This window comes from Macadamia integrifolia, chromosome 9 (assembly GCF_013358625.1).
Source record: "Macadamia integrifolia cultivar HAES 741 chromosome 9, SCU_Mint_v3, whole genome shotgun sequence".
In the NCBI taxonomy this organism is placed as follows: Eukaryota; Viridiplantae; Streptophyta; class Magnoliopsida; order Proteales; family Proteaceae; genus Macadamia; species Macadamia integrifolia.
Genome location: NC_056565.1, coordinates 16,301,720 through 16,316,700, shown reverse-complemented (window position 1 = coordinate 16,316,700; position 14,981 = coordinate 16,301,720). Strand labels below are relative to the sequence as shown.

General features: G+C 37.0%; 1 protein-coding gene across 1 annotated transcript in view; it reads right to left on the bottom strand.

The window, feature by feature from the left end:
- The window catches only part of LOC122089561 (prostatic spermine-binding protein-like), a 37,335-nt gene that overhangs the window by 10,260 nt on the left and 12,094 nt on the right, over positions 1-14,981 (bottom strand). The window contains exons 3-4 of the mRNA XM_042659294.1: positions 14,943-14,980; positions 1,801-2,439 (exon numbers count right to left, since the gene is read on the bottom strand). Coding sequence (XP_042515228.1) covers positions 1,801-2,428 — 628 coding nt within the window. The 5' untranslated portion in view covers positions 2,429-2,439; positions 14,943-14,980. The remainder of the gene's footprint in view (positions 1-1,800; positions 2,440-14,942; position 14,981) is intronic.

Here is a 14,981-nt window from a genome sequence, read left to right as displayed (position 1 = left end):
CACTTTTGCATAAAGAATTTGTTAAAAAAAGCTATTGATAACATGTATTATGCATAAACACTAAATTGAGGGTATCGTACTAAGAATTCAAGGTCTGTAGTTGTCCCATAAATGTAAAATCCTTGTTCTCAACCTTGATTTCCACTTTAGTTAGAGAGAAATATGGCTGACAGCAACTTTGGAACAAAAACCCTTCAAAAAATTGTTTTTTTCTGAAAAATTACCCATATTGGCCATTATATGACCATAGCGCCGATACTTATCGATACGTACCGATATATATATATCAATACTCACCAATACGTGCTGATATATACCGATACGTACCGATTGATACATACCGATACGTACCAATACATACCGAAACGTACATTTTACCTCAATTTTATATTTTTCATAGAGTCATATCGAGACATGTCGTATCGTATCGATGTGTATTAGTGGTGTATTGATGCATATCGGTATGTATTGTAGGATATATATCGATACGAAATGATTTAAAAAATTCAATGTATCGTATCGGTGTGTATCGTATCGGCCGACTAAATTTAAGATACGTATCGGTATCGGAGATACTTAAAACCATGACTGCGGAAGTATTCTATTACTCATAAGGTTGCCACACCTTATCATCCGCAGATCAGTGGTCAAGTAGAGGTGTCCAATAGGGAGATCAAACGCATTCTTAAGAAAACGGTTAGGCTTGATAGGAAAATTGGTCTGTGAGCCTAAATGATGCATTGTGGGCTTACCGTACTGCTTATAAGACTCCTATTACTCTATTAGCATGTCCCCTTACCGATTGGTATTTAGGAAAACTTGTCACCAAGGATTAAAGTATCGGTATCGGTCGGTCAAAATTAAGATACGTATCGGAGGGTATCGTATCGTATTGGAGATACGCTAAAGATACGCACATAAATGGATAAGGAACACATTTTTATACACTTTTGCATAAAAAAAAAAAAGTTAAAAAAAGCTATATATAACATGTAGAATGCATAAATACTTAAGTAGAGGGTATCGTATTAATAGACAAATATATTTAGTTGAAAATGTTCAAAATGATGAGGTTTGAGTTTCTTACAGTTTTTTCTTTCCTCATTGCCATTGCCACTGTGATAAGTGCCATGAAGAGTGTCGTGGTGGTTCAAATCCTTGGCTAGGACCTTCTTCTTCAATAGGAGCAAGCAACTACGATGATATTCTGCACTTGTCGAATATAGGCACAATATTTACCCCAGTCGAAATATTTATGGTAGTGGGTCTCCCATTCATTGTAGAATCTTCTGTACTGCTCAGGAGTGGCCAATGTTGGTCCTGCATAAGTCTCATATCCATAGCCCGAAGAAACACCTGAAGATACATGGTGTCCATGTCCGTGTCCGGATGAGGAACCAGCATGATCTGAACTTCTGTACTGCTCTGGATTGGAAAATGATTGTCCTGCATAAGTCCCATATCCATAGGCTGAAGATGCATCTGAAGATACATGGTGTCCATGTCCGGATGCAGAACCAGCAAGATCTGAGCTAATACACATTGACTCCATGCTACTCATCAATGCATCAGTAGCACTCGGATTGTGGGATCGCTTACCCCTCCGACTAGAAGACTTTGGTTGTGTGCGAGCACCATGATGACTATCTTGTGTTGCATGTGTAAATGCATCCTCCTCTGTGAAATGTAGTGGTACATAAGTTTGGCCACCACCACTACCACCATCACCACCACTGCCACCACCACCACCACCATCACCACCACTGCCACCACTGCCACCACCACCACCACCACCACCACCATCATCATCATCATTACCATAATCATCATCATCATCATCATCATCATCATCATCATCAGCAGCAGCACCATCAGCACCATCCTTGTCTTGATCATCATCATCACTATCTGGTTGAGTTACGCTATATGTAGCACCTGATCTCGTCCTCCTAATATCGTCATCATTGGAGCCATCATCATCCTCTTCCATAGTTGATGGTGCTTGGGTTTCATCATCAACAATATTTTTAAAATCTTCATTTATATCTCTAATGAGGTCATCTATAATGGGATCAGGTGTGGTTTCTCGTCGATCTTCAGACAATTTGTCCAACACTAAAACATTTTCAATCTCCTCAATCCATCCCTTAACTGGATCTTCCTCGTCGAGTATGTGGGTGATGTCAATTGGGTTGACATCAATATCATCCCCTGATTTCTCCAATTCTAAATATTTCATCTTCAATTTCATGTTGTAGTGCACATACACTAGCTTCTCCAGCTTCTCATAACTCAGACGATTCCGAGGTTTGGTGTGTATCAATCCGAAAGTACTCCAGTTACGTTCACAACCACTTGAGGATGCCGTGCATGATAATATTTTCATTGCGATTGGCCTCAAGCTTGGAGCGCTCCATCCATAGTTCATCCACCAATCAGCTGTACAAAGATAATTGCAACATTAGGAGTTTGAAATAAATTTGAAATACAAGGATAGCTGATTAAGCCTAAATTACCAAGGCGTTGTGTTCCTCTAGCACGGATAGCTAAATGATCAGCAAACTTTTGAGTGGCCTCTCGGAAGTACCTCACCTATCCATTTATTAACATATTAATATGCCACTCAATGTATTAAATATTAATCAATGATTCAATATGTAAGTTTAGTAGACTACTAACCTCTTCAATTGCATCTGTTGCCGAATCAATATTAGGAGCTAACTTGTTGATAACATCCTTCAAAGATTCCATCAAATCTTTCCTAAACCTTAAATTATTCTTGTAGTGCAGATCCGGATTCAAATAATAGGCTGCACATTGACATTGTTACATATTACTTATTGTTAACGATTAAATATATTAAATTACTAATAAAGTAACTTATAAATTTAATTGAGAAAATACCTGCCCGATGAAGGTCTTGATTAATTATTTTCCCATCGACGATTTATAATCTTCAAAAATGCCTTAAATGACTTTGGGTTCTCCTCTTCTATCTTTTGTTTGACAACTTCCATACAATGCACTATATTTCCCATCGTCTGTGCCTTATCACCATCAACTAATTTAAGTATCACAAATAATGGTTGCATAATCTTAGTAAATCGGTATATCCTTTCCCAAAACTTTGTTGAGGTGATTAGATCTTGAACAGTTTTTCCAATTTCAGTGGTTGCATATCTACTACTGAACCACTCATTAGAGGTGAATGACTTAACTAGCCCTTCCTTCCGTTTTTGAATACTATCAAGTGCAATATAATTTGTTGCAAACCTTGTTGCTGCGGGCCTCACCAAGTCACCTTTTGTGTACTTTCTCATCAATGCCAACACCCAGCTGTGATTGTAGATGAAATTGGTGATCATCTTGGCATCAGAAACCAATGTCTGCACTTTGTTCATTTCACCAATGTCCTTGAACATCAAATCAATACAATGGGCTGCACAAGGTGTCCAGTATAAGGTGGGATACTTCACCATAAGTAAAATACCAGCCTTTTTGAAATTGGGGGCATTATCAGTCACAACCTGGACAACATAATCTGGCCCAACTTCCTGAACAACTTCATCCATTAATTTAAACAAATACATTGAGTCCTTGATATCTGAGGATGCGTTGAAAGACTTATGGAATATTGTTTTCCCATCACAATATATCAGAAAATTGATGATGGACATCCTCGTCGGTCCACTCCACCCATCACACATGATGGTCACTCCATATTCAGGCCACTTGTATTTAAACTCTTCAATGTATTCATCCACCTCTTTCACAATAGTATCTAAGTATGGCCCTGCAATTTCATGGGGTGTGGGTGGCTTCACATTTTTCCCACATGTCTAAATCTCCTTGACCATAGCCTTGAAGTACGGATCTTTAGCTTTGTGAGGTGGAATCATAGAACTGTGGAACCACCTAGAGATTGCTTTCCCAATTTTCTTACTCAATGTTTTTGGTTGGAAAGCCTCTTCAATCCTTTGTTGCCCTTCATCATGATGTTTATATGGTGCATCTCTCATATCTCTAATTTCTGGGCTCCTTTTCCCCTTACTTTTACCACTGGAGGTAAATTTATCAAACATGCCCTTCACAGTGCCTCCAATATCTACACTTGGACGACTTCTAGAGCTAGAACCTTGTTCATAAATCATCGGGCCACCACGCCTAGGTCCTACAGATTGACTTCTTCTCAGCTGTTCTGCTATCCATTGTTTTTCTTTTGCTTCCTCCCTTGAAATATGCATCGCTCGTGCAAGCTGTTGATCTTCATCCTCTGCCTCCATATCAGATCCTTCATAATCCTCATGATCCCTTAGATTCTCAACCAATCTATCATCTTCTTCAACAGCTTTCTTTGCTTTATCTCTACTTCCCCTTAAGTGCTTCCTCATTGCTTTGCTTATTTCATCTGGGCACTTGTTACATTTGGCAACATTAGAAAATCCTCCAGCCAAATGTTGTTTATGTCTGGTAATTCCACCTCCTAGGTGGATAGTATCACAGTAATTGCATTTTGTACACAACCTATTGCCTTGTACTTTCTCAGCTGTAGCCCATCCAATATCCTTAGTCCGTTCTTTAGGCCCCATTTTCCTACAAAGCTAAATAATGAATCTTAATATGCATATTCATTGATTTAGTATTTAGTACATAATAGCATTTTTTTTAGAAACTAAAATGAGATGCATCCAAAGAAAAAAAAAAGATTTTATTTTTCCAAATTTACATAAACTTGAAATGCACACTTTTTTTGGAAAAAATTGTGCATCTAATTTTACATCATGGTCATTGGCCAAGTAAATTATATATATATTTTTTAAACTAAAATGAACTGAATTTTATAAATAAATTGTATTTTTTTTAGTATTTTTATTATTTTTTAATTAATTTTCGAAATAAAAAAAAATAAAAAATACAAACTATTTAGAAAAATTAAAATTTTTTTATAGAAGTTATAGATTAAATGTTTTTGAAGAACATATAAAAAATCAAAAAAGTGTGGACCAATATATTTGAGTATATCTAAGAAATTTAAAAAAAAAAATTGAAACCCTCACTTTTTTGGGGAAAAAATGTGGGTTTCATTTGAAATCATGTATTTAATAATTATAACTTATGACATTATTTTTAAGAGTTGAATGAACTAAATTTTCTAAAAAAAAAATGTTGGGGATTTTTCTTTTTTTCTTTTTTTCTTTTTAAATTAATTTCGGAATAAAAAAATTAAAAAAATATATTTTTTTAAGAAAAATCAAAAATTCCCATGGAAGTTGTAGAACACTTGTTTTTACATAACATATAAAAAATCTAAACATTTTTAACCATTGAACATGAGTAGATATAAGAAATTTGAAAAAAATTGAAACCCTCATTTTCTCTTGAAAAAAGTTTGTAAATCCTTCTAAATCCAATGATTTCATGTAATAATGATGCACAAAATGTGATTCTAAGTATGATGAACCTTAGATTTATAAAAAAAAAAACTTGAAAATCTAAGGTTAAAATTGAAAAAAGTGAGTAAAGATTCAAGAACTTACTATTCAAATGTTTCAACTTTCAAGTTCAAGCCTTCAAGGTTCTTCTTGGACTATGTTTCTCTCCTTCTTTGAACCATTCAGTTCCACAATGAAAGTTTCAATCTACCATTTGAGTTTAATTGATATTTAAGAATTTTCTCTTTGAAATATTTTCAAGGTTAATACACCTCAAAGAAAGTTTCTCAAGCACAAGTTTCTCGGGCTTTCCAAAGCAATATTTTAGATGGATCAATTAATCAGAAAAATCAAGTTGCATACCTAGGCGGTCGAGATTTCCTCCATAACCCTAGACACGAACAACTTCCTCAAAAGCAAAGGCATAATCTCCGGGAACAGCATACCAAGTTTTTGGTCAACCAGTATGGAGAAAATTCAAGCAGTGAAGCTCATAATCTTCCACATGCCAAGCAAACCAACTGAACAACATTCCAATGTAAACCATGGGAGAAGTAACACCAGGGACTTCGTCCGACATAAACCACATAAGTGAGCCACGGGACCGTGCTATAACTTGTAGATTCCAAGGACTGTTTGAAAGCTTCGAGCCAGCTGTACCTTCCCTGCCACTGCAAGTATTTGGAATCTTTTGCCTCAATAACTTTAAACCTTAGTTAGGTTTCTAGCTAATGCATCTGAAAGTGGCCTATCAAGATTAGTATTCATTTTTTCCATGGTTTACTATCAGATTAGCAGCCATAAACCTCAGGGTACTCTCTTCTTTTCATTCCATCAGTGAATCAACCTGCAGATCTGTTGACGAAAAAATGCATCCTTCCAGTCATTTTCATTTGTTAGTGCCCAAACTCAAGTTTCTTTTCTCTGATCCACCTTGAGTTTGATTATATTCTTAGGGGCAAAGAAAGAACATTATCAGTAGTGGCAACATGAGAGACATATGGATGGAATCAAATTGTATGTATTCAAAAAAACAATGATATCCAACACAGTGGAACTAATTATAACAGAGTGAGACCCATTTTCAGACAAGACAATCACAGAATATTGTGTTTGAAAACATGTCAATCCAAACAAAAGTCCTTCCTAAGGCCCCTTTTGGCCCCATTCAACCTTCCATTCATTTTCTGTCCTTATCTTCAATCTATTGAAAACTAGTCAAAGCACTGCAGATGAGAGAGAGAGAGAGAGAGAGAGAGGAGGTTGGGTGAAGTTCTCCCTTTTGTGGGTTATGGCCTCATGTTCTAATCATCTAATGGTGGTTTGCCTCTTCAAAATATGTTTTTCTTTTACTTTTTATTTGAAAGCTTTCATTAAATGTTCCTCAGGTGCATCATGGTCAAGCATCAGTCATAATCTTCAAATTCATAGCCCATCTAATGCATTGAAAAAAATAAATAAATAAATAACACTTAAGTAGCCGTATCGTACCGATACGGTACGATACTACACCGATACCTTCGATACGTACTGATACGGTACCGATACGTACCGATACTCTTGGGAATTTTCAGATTTTCAAAAGTTCGTATCGTAGAGTATCGTACGTATCGGTACCGATACGGTACGGTACGATACGATACGTACGATACACCGATACACAAAAAGTGGCTCAAAATTCCCCATAGCATATCGGTATGTATCGTGCCGATGCCTACCGATACGGATACGTATCGGCCGATACGGCACGATACGCACCGATACTTAAAACCATGCTTGTCACTTACCTGTTAAGTTGGAACACCGTGCTTTGTGGCCATTAAAACATTTAATTTTGATATAGTCAAAGCTGGTTCCAACAGTTGTCTTCAACTCTTGGAGTTGGAAGAAATGCGTAATTATGCCTATGAGAGCTACGCAGGAAGTATTTTGAAGTTAACCAAAAAGTTTGGCTTTTTAATTCCAAGCTACGCCTCTTTCCTGGTAAACTTCGCTCTCCATGGGATGGCCCCTTTGTGGTCACAAAAGTGTCGCCCCATGGTGCTATTACGATTCAAGATCCTAAAACAGGGCACACCTTTCAGGTTAATGGATAGCGCCTTAAACCTTATGTGGATGGTATTACTAATGGTCAGGTCGTTGAGTCTATTGATTTGATTGACCCAGTTTATGATTCCTTTTGAGTTCCACTGTGTGTCTGGCTGAAGACGGTAAACTTAGCGCTTGTGGGAGGCAACCCACCATTTTACTTCATGTTTTTGTTTAGTTGTGTTTTTCAGGTTTAGTAGTGGGGCGAAGCCATGTTGGTGCAGATGATAGTAGTAGCACTTTACTCCATCAGGTTGTATTACTCTTTCCCTTTGCTTTGCTTTGCTTTGTTTCCCTTGCTTTATTTTTTTGTTATTCTTTCACTTGCCATTGGGGACAATGTTATTTAAGTTGGGGAATGAGGGTGAATTTTTTATTGAATGAACAATTTGAACTTGAACTCTGGTATTGATTGCATATTTCGTCTTAATTTTTCTACTCTAGAGCCTTTAAGGTCTTTGTCAAGAGTTATAGCATGTGATTTTTAAGTGTGTTGATGTATTCAATAGTTAGTTAAACTTAGAACATTATTACTCTTCCATGTTGGTTAACTTTTTGCTTTGAATCTGAAATTGCCATTTTAGTGAATGTTTATGATGATCCTTGTGTAACTATGCAAACCTTATGTGTTGAAAATGTTTAAATCATACAATATGACTTCCTCCCTAGTAACCGGGTTTCTTTGCCACAAGCATTGAAATTCGTGTCAAACAGGTGGAATGTCTAAAAGAAAAAAGAAAGACTTCCTTCTGAGCAACCCGGCCTCTGTGTCACAAACATGGAGTTTTGCTTTAAAAGGCTAGATAGTTTGAGCAAAATTTGAAAACTTTGATCTAGTTTTGGCTTGTAGTCTATTTGGTTGAGTAAGTAAGTCTGAGGGGTGTTCTACACCTAATTCCTTAAAGCCATCTGGCTTGATAGCAACTGACTGAAAGCTCGCTATGTAGCCCATTTGGAAAGCTTAATAGGGCAGGACATTGCACGGATCAGAATAATTGTGAAAAAAAAGAAAAAAAAAGAGCATGATCATAGTTGCATGACAAAAGTGATGGCTTGTATAGCACTTGGACTTCATGACTCAGCTACGATGGCTGATTTTGAATGTAAGAGTAGAAGTTGGCTAGAGGGGACAAGGATGTTGTTCTTTGTTTAACTTTGTGTTGAATTGTTGGCATATTTAGAATCCTTGTTGGTGCTTCATTGATGATGCTCTTACTTGTTTATGAGTGGTTACATTAAGCTAATGGCATGAATGCATGATAATCAGAGTAGTTTTTATTGTCTTTCACTCGAGGATGAGCAAAAGTGCAAGTTGGGGAGTGTGATTGGGTCACAATTATTCATAAAATTAATATCCAATTGTTAATTTTAATTTGATTTTCATGAGTAATTTTACCACATATAATCTTTGATTGCAGGGTTTTCAAGACCAGTGCACAGATTTTATGCTAAATGGATGGAGATGATTCAGTCTAGAAGCAAGGGTGGAGGATCAAGGGCAGAACTGGACTTTCTTTTCCCGAATCCATCTCTCACCAAATCTCTCTTTTCAAAGTGAGATTTGAAAAGAGAACTAAACTATGAGATAGTGGTAAGACAGGGGTCGAACCCACAGAGAACTAGAAGGCTAAATCTACTAAAATTGAGGTGAGCGTTGTTTTGAAAATCAATTTTGTAAAATTCAGAATTTAAATTAAAAAGAGAGATTTGGTGAGAGATGGATTCGCTGATCAAAGAAAAGGAAAGGAGAGAGGCTGCATGAGATGGAAATTTTAGGACAAAAACAATCTTAATCTAATTTGGACAAGGAGAGAGAAAAGATGAGAGAAAGTAGGAGAAGGGAGAAAAAGATGAGAGAAAGTAGGCGAGGGTAGAAGTGAGGGACGTGTGGATGAGGGAGAGAGGGAAAACCGTCCTCTTCTTTTTTATTTTTTTATTCTCTTTTTCTCTCAGAAATTCCAGTTCTGCCCTTGATCCTCTACCCTTGCTTCTAGACTGAACCAACTCCGTCCATTTAGCATCAAATTTGTGCACTGGTCTTGAAAACCCTGCAATCAAAGATTATCCCAATATGTGGTCAAATTACTCATGAAAATCAAATTAAAATTAACAATTGGATATTAATTTCATGAATAATTGTGACCCGATCAGATAACAGTCAGACTGACCTGCATGGACAGTATGAGATCACAAGTTCCTGTTCCGATCAACCAGTTGAGCAAATCGATTGTTAATCATCCAAACAATCAATGTTAGCGATCAACTTATAGCTTTGTACAACAACTTCGTAGCCATGACTTTCCCTCATTGACTGCCAATATTTCAATCAGTTGACTAATTTAATCTGCTATTTGGTCCTCGGTAGCCTGATTATTGTTTGCATTAATGAGTTGGAGGTGTTCAGTACCAGTTGCAGTCTTCCGATTGTTCAATCAGTCGAATGAGTACCAGCCCAAAGTGCTCTTCTAACATTCTTGTAGATCAATTGGTTGACTGATCTAATATGCTTTTTGGTCCTTGGTAGATCAATTATTGGTCCTTGGCAGAAAAGAAAGGAATTCAAATTTGAATTGACAAATGATTGATTGATTGATCAAAGAAAAGGAAAAGTTTGTCATTCCCGGTAGCACAGAGTTTTAAATCTCGCGGGTAAAAATTGAGTTAATGAATGGACTCTTCATTTACCAAGTTTGTCATTCCCTAAACACCCCTTCATCTTCCTGGAATTTGGTGTCCTAAACTTCTTTGCCTAAATACTCTCTATGATGAAGAGACAAAGGTTTTCTTGTTACACTACTTCTCTTGTTCCTATGATATCTATATCTTAGAAAGAAACAATGGATTCTCTAAGAGAATATGAAGAGAGGCAGTTTGAAAAGATCATTCAAAAGGGAGAAGCATTGGGAGAATGTTGGATGAACTGACTCTTCAACACAAAAGGATGAAGAACATAATCCAAGATATGGCAACAAAAGCCTCGGTATCGATGGATGAGATACAAGGACAAATTCCAGGACTCAAGGATGTCTCTAATAGAATTACTCTTCTCAAACAGTATATTTCAGAAGGTAATTATGTCTTCCAAAGAATTATCCGAAATCTTTCTAAAGAAAAAGAGATTAAATATGAAATGATTAATACTCTTCTTGAAGAGTTGAAGAATTCAAAGGAAGAAATTACAAAAATCATTAGCATGGAACACATGGTACAGTTATAGACTTATAGGTTCAAGAAAAGAATGTTTGGAGCCATTGAATGGGTTCATTTACCATGTCTCAGCATTCAAAAGTAAATGGTGGGTGCTATATAGAAGAGATACACCTAACATAAGTTTTTACCATAAATCCTATTAGTCTCAATAACAGTCTAATGTTGATGTATCAATGTTTGAAATAGAAATAGATGAAGACCTTCAGGGATGCACTAGGGACTTTTGACCGTGCAGCCGCAAAGGCCGGTCGGGAAAACACTACTCCTGGTAGGTTTGTAAACTTAGTTTCTTTATTCAATTCACAATTTCACATATGTATGTATCCAACTTCAAGCACTACTAAGAATATTCTAGTGTAAGTGAATGGTGGGTGATATATAGGAGAGACACACTTAACAAGGAATGTAGCAAATAAGGTGCTCTCCCAGACATGTTTTGCTTTTGGATACAAGCGCAACCAAAATGTTTTCACTCATCCACTTAAAGAGGTGGAACCAACTGGGCCATAAACATTTTGAGCAGATGATGTATGTGCACTACAACATAAGATTCAAGATGAAATACATAGGCATGGGGATGGAGAATGAAAAATACCTAATTCAACTTTGCAACATCTTCCAACTGGAGTCAGATGATGAGGATCCTCAATACTTGTGGGTGAGGGATTATGGTGACCTTGTGATGGATCAGCTCTTTGGTAGGCCCACCCCAAAGATTGCTAGTCAAATGGGGGCTAATGCTAGCAAGTTCATGTCTTCTCAAAAGGGTCAAGTCCACACACAGACACCCCAAGCTTTTGAGTCCTAGCCTAGTAGGGATGATGAGGATGTTGACTGATCGCATTCCAGTGTTCGCAATCATGCATCATCACCTTCCAATGGTGGTGATAATGATGATGGTGGGTAGTGATGGAGAAAGATATGCGAGCGTTCGAAAGAAGTATGCCCAAGAAAAGGTGGAGTCGGACCTATTGATTCACAAAAAAGGAGTCAATTTGATCATGCTACCCATGATGCCGACCATGGTGCACGTGCCCCCAAATGTATAGGTTATTCCCAAGGCCCACACCTTTTTCGCAAGTTCATACCAGATGAGGAGCATGACAATGTTGACATGGTGATGTTTCTTCCTTATCTAGCACATTTGGAGGCCTCAATTTGGAATGTAGCAATAGATATAGTGGGTTTGGATACCTGGGACAGTGCTGTGCACCATCATTTCTCACAAACACATCCAATGTTGGGTATAGTGCGTAAAATGGTTTTAATCAGCATGGCTTTTCATCATCCTCATTCTGCCCTAGTTATTATAATCAGTCACAAGGTGTGGCATCTTTTGTGGATAGCATCATCTCCTTCCCATGCCCCAGCAACCCTATCAGCCTGGTACACCAAGCAGCTATGGTGGAGGCATATTTACATCATCTTCCCAACCCGATGATCTATATATGAGGTTCGGGTACCTAGCATAGATGTCAAGGAGTCGCCTAGGCTATGACTAGGCGTCTAGGTGGCCTAGTTGGGGTCTGGGCAACTGTCACCTTATTGCACTGGCACCTTACTGCAAGGCGTAATACATATTTATGTCAAATATCATTTAAGTAAATGAATATTACATTTACTTAAGATATTATTTGCAAATACCCCCTATTTGAATCCAATAAAAATATTTTATAAATCAAATTCTAAAAGGATAAAAAGTCAACCCCTCAATCCAAGAACAAAAATTGGATTTTTTATTGTAAGGGTGATTTTCAACTTTCTAATGTTGAGGTTTTTCTCAATTCTGAAAATTTTATAAATCTTATCATGGTAAAATATTGCAGCCCAGTAAAATAATCTTTTGTTTTGATGTCCATAAAATTATTTTCATTCAGGTGATTTTAAAAGCATTAACGCACATTAAAATAAGTTTAACCGGAATATGACTTTGTCATTACAAGTTTACAACTCAGATGTAAGTAAAATCTTAGACTTATTGGAAAGTTGGTTTTGTGTTATACCTAATACAAAACGTCTCATGTAAAATAAAAATCATCAACCTATCAAACTTATTAGAGAACAAGATCATTTCTCTAAATGTTGATTTTTGATGAATTGATGCAACTTAGTGTTGATTTTTGCCGACTTGATGTGGCTTAATAAAGATTTTTGATAACTTGATGTGGCTTGATGTTGATTTTTTTATTATATAAGGTATATATATCATACTAAATAATGTTAGAAAGAGGGAAAACAACTCTTGAGAACTTTGGTCGCCTAGGCAACGCCTAAGCGGGTGTCTTGTCGCCTAGGCAACGCCTAAGTGGGTGTCTTGTCGCCTAAGCGCTTAGGCACCCCTCCATTGCCTTGGGTCGCCTTGGCTCCTTGACAACTATGGTACCTAGACTATGTTGATGGTGAGGCCTATCAAACTATTGTGATGGACTTTGAGTGTTTTTTTTTTGACATACCATGGCCTGGCCTTCTTTTGTGATCACGTTGGAGGAACTGTTGCGTTGACGGCAACAATCTTTCTCATCTTTCGGGCCAGCTCAGAACTTTATGTGATATTGAAATAGAGTAAGAGACTAGGAGGAAGGGCAATGGTCTTTTGAGTTTCACTTTTGGTGTGGGTTGACTCATTGTGCACTTATGATGTTGACATGTAACATTTTGGCATTTAATAATATCTAAATGATTTTTCTCTATTTGTGACTTGTAATTTCATATTTTAGTTGTTTTCATTTATTTTTGTATGTTATATATTGCTAAATTATGCATTACATAGGCTATCTTTGAGAAATATACAAGCGAGGTACGACGTACACTGCCATCCTAGGGTATGAAACCAAACTAACATTTTGAGTGTGTTTCAACAATCTAAAGGTTCCATTGTGTTTATGACTTTAGGTAAGCTTAATTAGGGCAACTATCAAATTTCAGCGCAAAAAATAGCATTTTTACCACAGAAATGGTCTAATGAAACCATCCACTGAAACCTACAGGGTTCAGCCAGGTTTCGGTTCCAACTCTGGTAGAAAGTGACTTCTTGAACCTTCCTTCTAGTTAAGACTAAGTAGGACTAAGTACTATGCAATAGGTGGATCCTGTTTCTATTCCTCTTTCTTCATACTTCTGTTTTCAATTTATTTCTTCAAACATTGAGGTCAGTTCTTTGCTCTTCCAGTATGTGGCACCCTGTTTTCTGATTACTTTTCTGTTAGTTCATATCTGCCATATCTCTCTAGTTTCTGATTTAATTAGCCTGTAATTTAATGCTTAAGATTCCAAAATAATGTTCTAATATTTCCCAATCAGAATACTGACTTCAGATAGTTACTCTTCTAGTGCTCTCACCTGAGGTCGGTTTTCCCGCTGGTATAAAGGACCTGCTTATCACACCCAATAGCTGACCTTTGATTCCTGATCTTTCTTAGTAGCTCATAGTCCTCATTAAGAAGGCTAATTGACTGGAGTTTTAAACACCATCAGAATGGTTCCTGTGGAATTTTTAAATTTCTCTTCAACTTTCTCATAGTCCTCTGCTTGTTCTTTATTATTCTCTGTTGTTAGAGATCCATCTAGCAGATCCCCACCCCTTGGGTCCTCAATTAGACGTAAGAGATAAGATTTTTCATCACTTAAAAGGGTTCGTGGGGGAAATGGCCGCATAGATAAATATTCAATTCATTAGGAAGGCTGCTCTGTCAAAGATTTTCAAGAAGAAAGTTCGTAAATACACCAAAATTCTAGCGGCATGAAAGAACAGTTATTGGCAGCTCTTCTATTACTTAACCCAACATTTGCATAAAATTAATCACAAACAATCACATTTAGAAACATCCAAAAGGTGGAAAGAATCTGCTTATGAGTAGTACACACACAATGAGAAAATTCAACTAAAAGCACCAACAAAAGAAACAACTGAAAAGGAACCAGAATGTGAAGAGTTCCCTTCAGAGTGGGTTCCTTCTCAATTTTTCCTCTTCCTAAGGTAGGCAATAGAGAACAAAGAAAAGGAAAACACAATGTGAAACAAATCAACAGATAAAGAGCCCAATGTCTCCTATAGCAATGCGGAAAGTCCAAAAGTAAATTCCACGTGGGGAAAAAGATGGAAAGACTATGAAACGGTTGGGATATATAATCTTCCAATGGCAATGTTCCCTGAAAGAAGATGGATGTACACAAAAAGAAACAGTAGACGAGGGTTAATGATGATAGGCTTACCCAACAGGCACTTCGAGGCTGTCCAACGCCAGTTTTGCC